This window comes from Ranitomeya variabilis, chromosome 4 (assembly GCF_051348905.1).
Source record: "Ranitomeya variabilis isolate aRanVar5 chromosome 4, aRanVar5.hap1, whole genome shotgun sequence".
NCBI classification, from domain to species: domain Eukaryota; kingdom Metazoa; phylum Chordata; class Amphibia; order Anura; family Dendrobatidae; genus Ranitomeya; species Ranitomeya variabilis.
Window position 1 is genome coordinate 654,628,429 of NC_135235.1, and position 15,136 is coordinate 654,643,564.

The window sequence follows — 15,136 nt, forward strand, 5'->3', positions numbered from 1 at the left end:
CAAAGGCACTCAAATCACCTTTCTTCCCCATACTGGTGCTCGGTTTGAACTGCAGGAGATTGTCTTGACCATGTCTACATGCCTAAATGCACTGAGTTGCCGCCATGTGATTGGCTGATTAGAAATTAAGTGTTAACAAGAAGTTGGACAGGTGTACCTAATAAAGTGGCCAGTGAGTGTATATATATATATATATATATATATATATATATATATACACACACACACACATACATACACACACATACATACATACACAGACAGTACAGACCAAATGTTTAGACACACCTCATTTAAAGATTTTTCTGTATTTTTATGACTATGAAAACTGTACATTCACACTGAAGGCATCAAAACTATGTGGAATTATATACTTAATAAAAGTGTAAGGCAACTGAAAATATCTTATATTCTAGGTTTTTCAAAGTAGCCACCTTTTGCTTTGATGACTGCTTTGCACACTCTTGGCATTCTCTTGATGAGCTTCAAGAGGTAGTCACTGGGAATGGTCTTCCAACAATCTTAAAGGAGTTCCCAGAGATGCTTAGCACTTGTTGGCCCTTTTTGCCTTCACTCTGCGGTCCAGCTCACCCCAAACCATCTCGATTGGGTTCAGGTCTGGTGACTGTGGAGGCCAGGTCATCTGGCATAGCACCCCATCACTCTCCTTCTTGGTCAAATAGCCCTTACACAGCCTGGAGGTGTGTTTGGGGTCATTGTCCTGTTGAAAAATAAACGATGGTCCAACTAAAAGCAAACCGGATGGTATAGCATGTCGCTGCAAGATGCTGTGGTAGCCATGCTGGTTCAGTATGCCTTCAATTTTGAATAAATCCCCAACAGTGTCACCAGCAAAGCACCCCCACACCATCACACCTCCTCCTCCATGCTTCACGGTGGAAACCAGGCATTTAGAGTCCATCCGTTCACCTTTTCTGTGTGCGACGTGTGGCAATCCGTCCCAATGTGTTGCTAATGAAAGTCTATGGAGAAAAAATGCATCATGAAGGCAACTTTGCAGGATGCGTTTTTTCTCCAAAACGACGCATTGAGACGTACAGCAAGCGACGTTAGTGTGAAAGTAGCCTTAACGGAGGAAGAAGGCTGCCATCCGCAGCCCTGCCGAACGCTGGTGTGAAACCAGCCTACGGCTGTTATTATAGCACCTTCCATGTGTTAAGGTACCTTCACACTAAACGATATCGCTAGCGATCCGTGACTTTGCAGCGTCCTGGCTAGCGATATTTGACACGCAGCAGCGATCAGGATCCTGCTGTGATATCGCTGGTCGTTGAACAAAGTTCAGAACTTTATTTGGTCGTCAGACCGGCGTGTATCGTCGTGTTTGACACCAAAAGCAACGATACCAGCGTTGTTTTACGCAGGGCCGCGCTTAGTAACCCGATGTTTACCCTGGTTACCAGTGTAAAATGCAAAAAAACAAACAGTACATACTCACCTTCGCATCCCCCGGCGTCCGCTTCCCACACTGACTGAGCACCGTAAAGTGAAAGTGAAAGTACAGCACAGCTCTGCTGTTAGGGCCGGCGCTCAGTCAGTGCTGGAAGCGGACGCCGGGGGACGCGAATGTAAGTATGTACTGTTTGTTTTTTTTACATTTTACGCTGGTAGCCAGGGTAAACATCAGGTTACTAAGCGCGGCCCTGCGCTTAGCAACCCGATGTTTACCCTGGTTAACCGGGGACCTCGGCATCGTTGGTCGCTGGAGAGCGGTCTGTGTGACAGCTCTCCAGCGATCAAACAGCGATGCTGCAGCGATCGGCATCGTTGTCGCTATCGCTGCAGCGTCGCTTAATGTGAAGGTACCTTAACACAGATACATCATGGGCTTGTCCTGCCCTGCGCATGAAATGAAAGGCAAAAATACAATGTGGAGACTTCATCAGAGCAATGTTTTATTTACATTCAGAACTGGTTTAAGAGGAACAAATTACCATTTCCCACAGAAATCTCAGACTTTTACTTATAGAAATACTGGATAAATATCATTTTACCATTAGATATAGAAACATTTCCAATTTTATAAAACTGCATTTTTTTGCATTGAATAACTTTATGCCTTTGCTTGTTTCATTTTATGCATTTCTAAAGTATTGTAAAACTGTAGTATGCTGTTGGTGCATGCGGGCTGGACTGTCGGTTTGGTATGTGGCTCTGTTCCCCCCAGGCCTGCCTCCGATGTCTGAGGTTTCGGTGTCCCAGACCAGAGATCATAATACCGGCCTTGAATTGTGAAGGACACGGCAGCCGACCCTGAGAAACATCCAAGGTGGGAACGCCCCATCATGTCGAAGAGAGTCTGCTAGATCCAGGCCTAGCAGACCAGTGCTGGTGGGTTCATGGATGCCAGGAGGGGGTTGGCCTAAAGGCCCCGTCTCACATAGCGATTTACCAAAGATCACGACCAGCGATACGACCTGGCCGTGATCGTTGGTAAGTCGTTGTGTGGTCGCTGGGGAGCTGTCACACAGACCGCTCTCTCCAGCGACCAACGATCAGGGGAACGACTTCGGCATTGTTGAAACTGTCTTCAATGATGCCGAAGTCCCCCTGCAGCACTGCCGTACAGTGAGAGCAGAGCGCAGCGGTGACGTCACTGCTGTGCTGTGCTCTCACTGTACGGCCGGCGCTCACAGTCAGAGCAGGAAGCAGACGGCAAGGGACCTGACGGACATCAGATGGTGAGTATGTACTGTTTGTTTTTTTACATTTACGCTGGTAACCAGGGTAAACATCGGGTTACTAAGCGCGGCCCTGCGCTTAGTAACCCGATGTTTACCCTGGTTACCAGTGAAGACATCGCTGGATCGGTGTCACACACACCGATTCAGCGATGTCAGCGGGACCTCAACGACCAAAAAATGGTCCAGGCCATTCCGACACGACCAGCGATCTCACAGCAGGGGCCTGATCGCTGGTACGTGTCACACATAGCGAGATCGCTACTGAGGTCGCTGTTGCGTCACAAAACTTGTGACTCAGCAGCGATCTCGCTATGTGAGACGGGGGCTTAAAGGAAGGTCTCGTCTTTTCCTGGCGGGTCGGAGAGTTGTCCCGTCGGTTTTTTGGACAGAACATTTCCAAGACAACCAAAATTGAACAGCAGATCTCTTGGGAGGCAGACTTTAGTACTCTGTTGCAGAAGCGAAGTACTCTTAAACTGATAGGTGCAGAGTACGACGCACTAGAAAGTTGGCGTGCATGATTGTTCAGGGCACTGGCGGTGTGGACCGGCCACCAGAGAAGTCCTAGACCGAAGCCTGGATATTTTAAGAGCAGGGTCACAGGAGCCTCTGGAAAACATGGAGGCTGCATGAATAGGAAGGTTTCCCCAGGAGACGTCCATATTGCTCAGGGGCAAACTAGGACATACTTGTCCTGTCCATTTTTTTTTTTTTTTTTTTTTTTTAAAGTAACCCCCTCACTGCCTGAAGATCACACATCATTCTTCACAGACCGATGATGAAGATGGGCATGGAATAACCTGGACGCAGACCTTTCGGCGGCTGGCACATAACGGATTAGTCTTCCCTCCCTACTCTATCTGGCTCTGGGGGGGCCGGAGGGTAGGGGGATTCATGGCATGGACCGTCCTCTGGGGAACCACAAACACTCTTGATGTGTTAGGGCCTTGCCTCGTAGACCACAGATGATACGGTAGTGACAATTCTAGGTGGGAGATTAGAGTGACAATTCCACTGTCGCCCTCAAAAGCCGTATCTGAAAAAAAAAGAAAAGAAAAAGGAAAATCGTTAATAAAAAAAAACCCCAAAACCTAAGTCGGAACTGGGATGGGTGGTCCAGACCCATGTCTGCCTCCTACTGACATTAAGCTAAAAAGGATTAGCTTCGTGCCAGTTGGTGGTGTGGCCTACTCTACAGGGAAATACCTCAAAAATTTTTTTGCATAGCATAAGCAGCATACACTCATTTTTTTTGTGTACCCCAATGAAGCATTAGCCCCCCCCACATCAACCAGATGGCCACACAGCATAAACTCGCTCCCCCAGTCAGAAACCTCCACCTCACATTAACCAGCGGGCCACACAGCATAACCTCGCTCCCCCAGTCAGAAACATCCACCTCACATTAACCAGCGGACCCCACAGGATAAATCCAAAGCCCACCAGACATTCCCTCCCCTCAAGCGTAAATCCAAATATGACGCCCCCTGCCCCAACCATAAATCCCATCAGACACCCCCTCCAATCGAACGCCACCCTAGCTTAAACTCTCATCGGACGTCCAACCCCCACAAACCCCCATCGGACGTACAACCCCCACCGGACGCGGAACCCCCCACCCAGCAGAAACCCCCAGATGCAGACCCCCCACCCCGCACAAACCCCCATCACACGTGGACCCCCCCCCACCCAGCACAAATCCCCATCGGACGTGGACCCCCCCACATTCAACGACAAGCAGGTCGCCTCCCCACATTCAACGACAAGCAGGTCGCCTCCCCACATTCAACGACAAGCAGGTCGCCTCCCCACATTCAACGACAAGCAGGTCGCCTCCCCACATTCAACGACAAGCAGGTCGCCTCCCCACATTCAACGACAAGCAGGTCGCCTCCCCACAAGCAGGTCGCCCTCAAATCTGACCACAGGGGTCCCCCAAATAGCCTGCAGCAGGTCACCCCTCACATGCAGGTCGCCTCCCCACATCCCACCACAAGCAGGTCACCCCCACATCCCACCACAGGGGTCCCCCAATAGCTTGCAGCAGGTCTCCCCCCACATCCACCACAAGGGTCCCCCCCAATAGACAGCAGGTCACGCCCTCCCAAAACCCGACCACAAGCATGTCGCCCTCAAACCCCACCACCAGGGTCTCCCCAATAGCCAGCAGCAGGTCGCCCCCACTAAAAGGGGTCCACCCCGTAAGCAGCACGTCACCTCCAAACCCCATCACAGGGATCCCCCACAATAGCCAGCAGCAGCAGAGCCCCCCAAAATCCTACCACAGGGGTCCCCCACAATAGCCGGCAGCAGCAGAGCCCCCCAAAACCCCACCACAGGGGTCCCCCACAATAGCCAGCAGCAGCGGAGCCCCCCAAAACCACACCGCAGCGGTCCCCCACAATAGCCAGCAGCAGCGGAGCCCCCCCAAATCCCACCGCAGGGGTCCCCCACAATAGCCAGCAGCAGCGGAGCCCCCCCCCCAAATCCCACCGCAGGGGTCCCCCACAATAGCCAGCAGCAGCGGAGCCCCCACAAATCCCACCGCAGGGGTCCCCCACAATAGCCAGCAGCAGCGGAGCCCCACAAAATCCTACTGCAGGGGCCCCCCACAATAGCTAGCAACAGCGGAGAACCCAAAATCCCACCACAGGTCACTCCCCACACAGACAAGTATGTCGACCACCACAGGGCCTCCCCCCAATAGCGAATAGCGATCGGCAAGTAGCATTTTTCACCCTGAAACCACCAACCTCCATGGCGTCCACAAGCTGTCATGCTGCTTTCCTTTGCCGCCTTGGAGAACACGCCCCCCTCCCGATAGGACACGCCCCCGGCAATGACGTCACACCTGGAAGGAGCCCATACACTCTAGCATCTACCGCCATATATGTGGTGTGCGGCTCTGCAGGTGGAGGTAGGTGCTGGAGGTTCCCCATTACTGGGCGGGGGCAGGGGGCAGTAACCCCTCCATTCCCGGAGATAGCGCCCCCAGCTCTGCCATGTGTATATGTACAGTAATAGGACGCTGGCTGTGCTCCTGTATACAGGGGAGGGCGCTCTGGTTTGGGGACAGATGATGGAGATTACAGGGAATGGAAATGTCGGGTTTTTCTCCCCATAGAAATCTGGAGAAACTGTAATTTCCCTAATTTTGGCTGTAATAGGTTAGTATAAAGGGATTTCCCATGAAATGTCTGTGGCGTCGGTCCTGTACTGAGGACACTGATCCTGGAGGAGGAGACTGGGGGGCAGAATATGGAGGAAACACAGCGACGTCACATTATAGGAGGATTGTGGGTTTTATACCGGGAGGGAAACTTATGGGGAAAGAGACGAGGCCTCAATAAGACGGCGATGTTCAGGAACAGCTGTGGGAAGATGGAAGCTGGGCTGGGATTGGTTACTATTATGAGTAACAAATATAGGTTTTTCTTTTTTAAACTTTTGATACCTCTGTCCCAATGTAATCTAAAAGCCAGCACCACAAAGTTTCTTCTAGATGTGGAGAACCAGTGGAATGAACTTCCAGAGTTGCAGTGACAACAGTGTTACTGGTACAGATAGTACAGATGCCGAGACAGGCCAAACATTTTTGTATTTCAGAAATTCCAACTCACCTCAGAAAATCGAGGTCACTAAATCAACCTAAATAGTCCCCAGAATTCAGACACTTCACTTTCCTCAATTATATGTACAAAAGATCAACCTGAGCATTACAAAGGTTCATATATAAAAAAAACAAAAAGTACACTCACTTCCCAGACTGGTGTTGTCCCCTTGATGTTGGGATTGGCTCTCACCTGACTGTCGTTTCACACTAGATAGCTGCTGCCTGTGATGAGGTGAAGCCTTCACAGATGAATTTTACAAAAGTGTGAAGACTGCAGCCAATCAGATACACATTATATCTCCACACTTGTTTCCCTTTATTATTTACAGTAATTGTACTATGGTATTGTTTATGATGTTACATCATCATCATCTCCCCTTTCAGGTCCCTACAATATCCGTTCCCCTCAGTGGAGATATTCTATATAAGAGAATTTTCCTGATTGACCCATCACAGATGGATAGAGACAGGGACAAGAAGACGGAGAGGATATTACACCTCACCCTAGAGATCCTCTTCCGGCTTACTGGAGAGGTGAGAGATTCTGATGACGTCACATTACATCATTCTTATCTATGGGAATAACAGATGGACAGAACTGGAGAGGTGAGGACTCTGGAAATGTCTGTAGTGAGATTTATTAATGTGTCTCTCCATAACCAGGATTACACAGTAGTGAAGAAGACCTCAAGTGAGTGCTGTCAGGACCCTGTGTCTAAGGGATGGGGAAGACCCCTGAGCCCAATCACATGGCCTCCACCTCACCCCCTGATACATGAGGACATCAATGACCAGAAGATCCTAGAACTCACCTACAAGATGATTGAGCTGCTGACTGGAGAGGTGACACTGCTGGGAATGCGGGGACATTATACAGTAACGGTATGAAGAGATCAGGGGATGACAGTATCATTGTATGTGTCAGGTTCCTATAAGGTGTCAGGATGTCACCGTCTATTTCTCCATGGAGGAGTGGGAGTATTTAGAAGCACACAAAGATCTGTACAAGGACATAATGATGGAGGTTCCCCAGCCCCTCACATCACCAGGTAATAGACTAAATACACACGGCCTCTAATTATCTGTATGTAAATAATGAATTCAGTCCCTGTATGTGTTTCCTCCAGTTCTATCCAGTAAGAGGACAACACCAGAGAGATGTCCGCTTCCTCTTCTTCAACAGGACTGTAAACATGAAGATCCCAATGTTCCTCAGGATCATCAGGTAGATGGAGAGAAGGTGTCATGAGATCTCCCCTATGATGTGTAGACGGCTGTGAAGGTCTTGTGCTCAGTCTTGTTTTCTCCACCAGTATTATATGTTTTATACTTGTGTAATGAGAACGGTGGAGATGGCAGGATTAGAACTGATCATAGATCTGACTTCTCCATCTGTCTGTGACTTCTACAATATTTGTTTCAGGGTGAAGATCTGACTCATATTAATACTATAGAGATATATGTGAGGGGTGATGAGTGGTGTAAAGAGGAGATTCCTACATATGACTACCCAGGTGAGTGGTAACCACTAAATATAGAGAAGTCACAGATTCTTCTCAGTCACTGGCTGTAGTATTGTTTTGCTGATTTTTTTACACCTTATCGTCTTTCAGATTTTAGATATATTTTTCCTTCATCAACCAAACTAATAACCCCTTTCTGCTATCGGACATAATAGTGCGTCCAGTGGCAGAACCTCCACTTTGATGCAGGCTCTGGCCGTGAGCCCTCATCAAAGCTGGGACAAGTCAGCTGTTTTGAACAGCTGACATATGCCCGCAATAGGCGCGGGCGGAATCGCGAGCCTCCTGCGCCTATTAACTAGTTAAATGCCGCTGTCAAGCTCTGACAGTGGCATTTAACAATGTTTCCGGCCAGAAATACGCACACTGCTGTCACTGTCACGTGATCGGGGGTCAACAGTGCATCTGTATTACAACCAGAGTTCTCCAGGAGACCTCTATGGTTGTTGATTCCACATTGCTGTGAGCGCCACCGTATGGTCGGACCTTAGACCCAGGGTCTTAGACCCTGCTGGAGTCTGAGAGGAGAAGACGTACATTTAAACAAGTGAGCTCGTGTGTTTATGTGGACTTGATATTTTTCTGTTTTGTTTGGGTATATATAGAGATGGGCGATCCCAAACAGTAAAGTTTAGTGTCTGTAACGAACACCTACTTTTCGGGCACGGACACCGAACACGGACTTCTCCAGGAGACCTCTATGGTTGTTGATTCCAGATTGCTGTGAGCGCCACCGTATGGTAAAAGCATGGCAAAAGTAAAAAAAATTAAAAAAAAATAAGACAATAAAAAAATGAAACCTACACATTTTTGATAGGGCGATTCTGAACACTGCAATATCTATCAATATAAAAAAAAAGAATTAACCTGATCACTAAACTGTGTAACGAGAATTACGTTTTTTTGGTCGCCGCGACATTGCATTAAAATGCTATAACAGGCGATCAAAAGAATGTATCTACACTGAAATGGTATCATTAAAAATGTCAGCTTGGCACTCACAAAATAAGCCTCATCCAACCCGAGATCACGAAAAATGGAGACCCTGGGGGTCTCGGGAAAATTGCGCAATTTATTTATTTTTTAATTTATTTTTTAAGCAAAGTTTGGAATTTTTTTTACCAGTTAGATAAAACTAACCTAGACATTTTAGGTGTCTATGAACTCGTAATGACCTGGAGAATCATAACAGCAGTTTAAGCATTTAGTGAACCTAGCAAAAAAGCCAAACAAAAAACAAGTGTGGGATTGCACTTTTTTTGCAATTTCACCGCACTTGGAATTTTTTTCCTGTTTTCTAGTACTCAACATGGTAAAACCAATGGTGTTGTTGAAAAGTACAACTCGTCCCTCAAAAAATAAGCCCTCACATGGCCATATTGACGGAAAAGTAAAAAAGTTATGGCTCTGGGAAGGAGGGGAGCGAAAGACGAAAACGCAAAAGCGAAAAAAGCTCAGAGGGTTAAGGGGTTAAATAAAGATGTAATTACTAAAATATTATAGCTGATTACACAATTGTGCCTTTAAAATCTGGAAATGATTTATTCCTATGTGGTGGAGGCTCAATTATTCATCATCTGTTGTCCCAATTTTAGAACTTGGAAAGCATTAACTCATATTAGACTTGTATCACTTTACAACTGTGCGATAACAAAATACACAACATGGCGGCATATAGCCAAACAAAAAAATAGATGATTTGAAAAATGGAAGATTGGTGCTGTAAGTGTCATGAATGTTGTTCACCAGGAACTAATAGGACAAAAAGAAATGTTAAGCTAAAGCAAATAAGCTGAAAGATCTGGTTGGGATCGACTGCTCACTTAACTCCAGTCCAGGAATTTAAGGCAGCTGGGGCTGCCTCACTTAGTCTGTGTATTTTGCAAGGTGAAGAAGCCTTGTATGTGCTGCTTAGACCCTGCTGGAGTCTGAGAGGAGAAGACGTACATTTAAACAAGTGAGCCCCTGTGTTTATGTGGACTTGCTATTTTTCTGTTTTGTTTGGGTATATATAGAAATGGGCAAACTCGAACAGTAGAGTTTAGTGTCTGTAACGAACACCTACTTTTCGGGCACGGACACCGAACACGGACGTCTCCAGGAAGTCCATGTTACTGTTCGGGTTTGGCTGCCTGATCACCGGTTGTTTGTTGCGCTGTCCTGTGGGAAACGTGAGAAAAACTCACACGGTGCTAGCCGGGATCTCACCGAGGTCACGGCAGTTCAGCCCAGCTGGGAAAGCAGACTCAGTGACCGGAGGTAACCTCGATGACGTAACCACCGGTCTCTGTGGTGCGCTTGCAGCAGTTTAGTCACCAGTGATTCGCAGCCTGGACGGTCGCATCTTGGCACTGTCCAGGTTGAAAACTGTTTATCCCCAGACATGGATTACGGCATGGGACAGAATAACAGACAGGCATGGTAAATAGTTGTTTTTTTATTTTATTTTTATTACAGGAGAACGAGGGCTTCGGTAGAATAGGCGTTTGGTGAGTATAACTGTGTTTGCTATTTTTAAATAAAAATGGAAAATTGTGTTTAGTCTTCTTTCAAATAAAGGACTTTATTCTGACTGTGTCTTTATTTATCATACATCTATAGGATTAGTAATGGATAGGTGTCTTATAGACACCTCTCCATTATTAAGCCGTGGGCTTGATGTCACCTGACAATACAAAAGTGACATGAACCCCACTTGCCACCGCTACAGGGCAAGTTGGAAGAGCTGAGCAAAGCTCCAGAATTGGCGCATCTAATAGATGTGCCTTTTCTGGGCAGCTGCGGGCTGCTATTTTTAGTCTGGGGGGCCAAGATCCATGTCCCCTTACCAGCTTGAGAATACCAGCCCCCAGCTGTCTGCTTTAGCAAGGCTGGTTGTCCAAAATGGGGGGACCCCACACCGTTTTTTTAAAGTAATTATTTAATAATTTGAAAAAAAACAAAACGTGGGGACAGCTGAGGGTTGCCTGGCTGGTTATAAAAAATCCAGGAGAACCACACCGTTTTTGTTTGCTTTTTTAATTATTTACAGTGCAGGTGTGGCTGATGAATGCACCCATCAGCCGTTCCTGCTCTCACTGTTATTAGCAGCAGTGGGTGTTGGATGATGGGATCAGTAGTCCCATCAGCTGACACCAGTGACCGGAGGTATACTTTATACCTCCGATCACAGCTGAGCGCTGGAACCGATTGTTAGGGGGTAAGGGTGTTATTTGTGCAAAATGAAAATGTATTAATAGGTCTTGTATTCATTGTACCTCTCTGGAAATTGTATCAGACAGTGTTACTGCATGTCATATGCTTTAATTAAAACTGTGTGATTTAAAAAAAAAAAAAAAAAAGTACACTGTGCACCCCATCTTGACGGAAAAAAACAAATGTAGTAATTTTTGCAAATTTATTAAAAAAGAAAAACTGAAATATCACATGGTCATAAGTATTCAGATCCTTTGCTCAGTATTGAGTAGAAGCACCTTTTGAGCTAGTACAGCCATGAGTCTTCTTGGAAATGATGCAACAAGTTTTTCACAACTGGATTTGGGGATCCTCTGCCATTCTTCCTTGCATATCCTCACCAGTTCCGTCAGGTTGGATAGTGAATGTTGATGGACAGCCATTTTCAGGTCTCTCCAGAAATGCTCAATTGGGTTTAGGTCAGGCCTCTGGCTGGGCCAGTCCAGAATGGTCACAGAGTTGTTCTGAAGCCACTCCTTTGTTGTTTTAGCTGTGTGCTTAGGGTCATTGTCGTGTTGGAAGGTGAACCTTCGACCAAGTTTGAGGTCCAGAGCACTCTGGAAGAAGTTTTCATCCAGGATATCTCTGTACTTGGCCGCATTCATGTTTCTTTCAATGTCTCTACAGCTGAAAAACATCCCCATAGCATGATGCTGCCACCATCATGTTTCACTGTTGGGATTGTATTGGGCAGGTGATGAGCAGTGGCTGGTTTTCTCCACACATACCACTTAGAATTATCACCAAAAAGGTCTTTGTCTCATCAGACCAGTGAATCTAATTTCTAATAGTCTGGGACTTCTTCATGTGTTTTTTTTTTTTTTTTAGCAAGCTCTATGCGGGCTTTCATATGTCTTGCACTGAGAAGCGGCTTCTGTCGGGCCACTCTGCCATAAAGGCCCGACTGGTGGAGGGCTGCAGTGATAGTTGACTTTGTGGAACTTTCTCCCATCGCTCTACTGCATTTTTGGAGCTCAGCCACAGTGATCTTGGGGATCTTCTTTACCTCTCTCTCACCTAGGCTCTTCTCCCACAATTTCTCAGTTTGGCTGGACGGCCAGGTCTAGGAAGACTTCTGGTGGTCCCAAACTTGTTCCATTTAAGGATTATGGCGGCCACTGTGCTGTTAGGAACCTTGAGTACTGCAGAAATTCTGTGGTAACCTTAGCCAGATCTGTGACTTGCCACAATTCTGTCTCTGAGCTCCTTGGCCAGTTCCTTTGACCTCATGATTCTCATTTGGTCTGACATGCACTGACTGTGAGCTGTGAGGTCTTATATAGACAGGTGTGTGCCTTTCCAAATCAAGTCCTATCAGTTGGATTAAACACAGCTGGCCTCCAATGAAGGAGTAGAACCATCTCAAGGAGGATCACAAGGAAATGGACAGCATGTGACTTAAATGAGTGTCTGAGCAAAGGGTCTGAATACTTATGACCTTGTGATATTTCAGTTTTTCTTTTTTGTAAAGTTTGTAAAAATGTCTACATTTGTTTTTTTTCAGTGAAGATGGGGTGCAGAGTGTACATTAATGTGAAAAAATGAACTTTTCTTAATTTACCAAATGGCTGCAATGAAGCAAAGAGTGAAAAATTTAAAGGGGTATGAATACTTTTCACACCCACTGTATATGTGTATAATATATATCTGTGTGTGTGTATATATATATATATATATATATATATACACTCACCGGCCACTTTATTAGGTACACCATGCTAGTAACGGGTTGGACCCCCTTTTGCCTTCAGAACTGCCTCAATTCTTCATGGCATAGATTCAACAAGGTGCTGGAAGCATTCCTCAGAGATTTTGGTCCATATTGACTTGATGGCATCACACAGTTGCCGCAGATTTGTCGGCTGCACATCCCAAAGATGCTCCATACAAGGCAGGATGGATCCATGCTTTCATGTTGTTTACGCCAAATTCTGACCCTACCATCCGAATGTCGCAGCAGAAATCGAGACTCATCAGACCAAGCAACGTTTTTCCAATCTTCTACTGTCCAATTTCGATGAGCTTGTACAAATTGTAGCCTCAGTTTCCTGTTCTTAGCTGAAAGGAGTGGTACCCGGTGTGGTCTTCTGCTGCTGTAGCCCATCTGCCTCAAAGTTCGACGCACTGTGCATTCAGAGATGCTCTTAGGCCTACCTTGGTTGTAACGGGTGGCTGTCATGTTCTCAATGGCAAGAGAACATAGCATCAGCATATATAGGAACTAGCTCTTGGAAGATGGGAACTGAGCTGACCATGAACTAAACCTAACACACAACTAGCAGTGGCCGGGTAGCATGCCTACGTTGATTCTAGATGCCCAGCACCAGCCGGAGGACTAAATAATGCTAGCAGAGGGAAATATTAGTCCTAGCTCACCTCTAGAGAAATACCCCGAAAGGAGACAGAGGCCCCCCACATGTATTGGCGGTGAATCAAGATGAAATAACAAACGTAGTATGAAAATAGGTTTAGCAAATTTGAGGTCCACTTACTACATAGCAGAAGACAGAAAGGGCACTTTCATGGTCAGCTGAAAACCCTATCAAAACACCATCCAGAAATTACTTTAAAACTCTGGCATTAACTCATAACACCAGAGTGGCAATTCCTGTTCACAAGAGCTTTCCAGACACAGTAACGAAACTACAGCTGTGAACTGGAACAAAAATGCAAAAACAAACATGGACAAGAGTCCAACTTATCTAGTAGTTGTCTGGGAGCAGGAACAAGCACAGAGAGGCTTCTGATAACATTGTTGACCGGCAAGCAACTAACAGAGCAGCAAGGTTATATAGCGACTCCCACATCTTGATGGGAACAGGTGAACAGAGAAGATGAAAACACCAGATCAATTCCACCAGTAGCCACCGGGGGAGCCCAGAATCCAAATTCACAACAGTACCCCCCCCTCAAGGAGGGGGCACCGAACCCTCACCAGAACCACCAGGGCGATCAGGATGGGCCCTATGAAAGGCACGAACCAGATCAGAGGCATGAACATCAGATGCATTAACCCAAGAATTATCCTCCTGGCCGTATCCCTTCCACTTGACCAGATACTGGAGTCTCCGTCTGGAAACACGAGAGTCTAAGATTTTCTCCACAACGTACTCCAACTCACCCTCAACCAACACCGGAGCAGGAGGCTCAACGGAAGGCACAACCGGTACCTCATACCTGCGCAATAATGACCGATGAAAAACGTTATGAATAGAAAAGGATGCAGGGAGGTCCAAACGGAAGGAAACAGGGTTAAGAATCTCCAATATCTTATACGGGCCGATGAACCGAGGCTTAAACTTAGGAGAAGAGACCCTCATAGGGACAAAACGAGAAGACAACCACACCAAATCCCCAACACAAAGCCGAGGACCAACACGACGGTGGCGGTTGGCAAAAAGCTGAGTCTTCTCCTGGGACAACCTCAAATTGTCCACCACCTGCCCCCAGATCTGATGCAATCTCTCCACCACAGCATCCACTCCAGGACAATCCGAAGATTCCACCTGACCAGAGGAAAATCGAGGATGAAACCCCGAATTACAGAAAAACGGGGACACCAAAGTGGCAGAGCTGGCCCGATTATTGAGAGCGAACTCTGCCAATGGCAAAAAAGCAACCCAATCATCCTGGTCAGCAGACACAAAACACCTCAGATATGTCTCCAGGGTCTGATTAGTCCGCTCGGTCTGGCCATTCGTCTGAGGATGGAAAGCGGACGAAAAAGACAAATCTATGCCCATCCTAGCACAGAATGCCCGCCAAAATCTAGACACGAATTGGGTCCCTCTGTCAGAAATGATATTCTCAGGAATACCATGCAAACGAACAACATTTTGAAAAAACAGAGGAACCAACTCGGAAGAAGAAGGCAACTTGGGCAGAGGAACCAAATGGACCATCTTAGAGAAACGGTCACACACCACCCAGATGACAGACATCTTCTGAGAGACAGGCAGATCTGAAATAAAATCCATCGAGATGTGCGTCCAAGGCCTCTTAGGAATAGGCAAGGGCAACAATAATCCACTAGCCCGAGAGCAACAAGGCTTGGCCCGAGC

General features: G+C 46.7%; 1 protein-coding gene and 1 long non-coding RNA gene across 3 annotated transcripts in view; one reads left to right on the plus strand and one right to left on the minus strand.

The window, feature by feature from the left end:
* LOC143767460 (uncharacterized) overlaps positions 1 to 15,136 on the plus strand; it is a 164,258-nt gene that overhangs the window by 131,114 nt on the left and 18,008 nt on the right. Inside the window, exons 1-5 of one of the 2 annotated variants that reach the window (XM_077255812.1) lie at positions 6,630 to 6,852; positions 6,982 to 7,161; positions 7,244 to 7,367; positions 7,446 to 7,543; positions 7,742 to 7,832. In XM_077255812.1, coding sequence (XP_077111927.1) covers positions 6,658 to 6,852; positions 6,982 to 7,161; positions 7,244 to 7,367; positions 7,446 to 7,543; positions 7,742 to 7,832 — 688 coding nt within the window. In that variant the 5' untranslated portion in view covers positions 6,630 to 6,657. Of the gene's footprint in view, positions 1 to 6,629; positions 6,853 to 6,981; positions 7,162 to 7,243; positions 7,368 to 7,445; positions 7,544 to 7,741; positions 7,833 to 15,136 lie in introns of those variants that run through there. The other variant, XM_077255813.1, reaches the window with a different exon arrangement.
* Positions 1,904 to 5,586, minus strand: LOC143767510 (uncharacterized). Its single transcript, XR_013213717.1, has 2 exons — positions 5,459 to 5,586; positions 1,904 to 3,741 (listed from the first exon to the last, which is right to left on the minus strand). It is a non-coding gene; the product is annotated as an uncharacterized LOC143767510 (long non-coding RNA).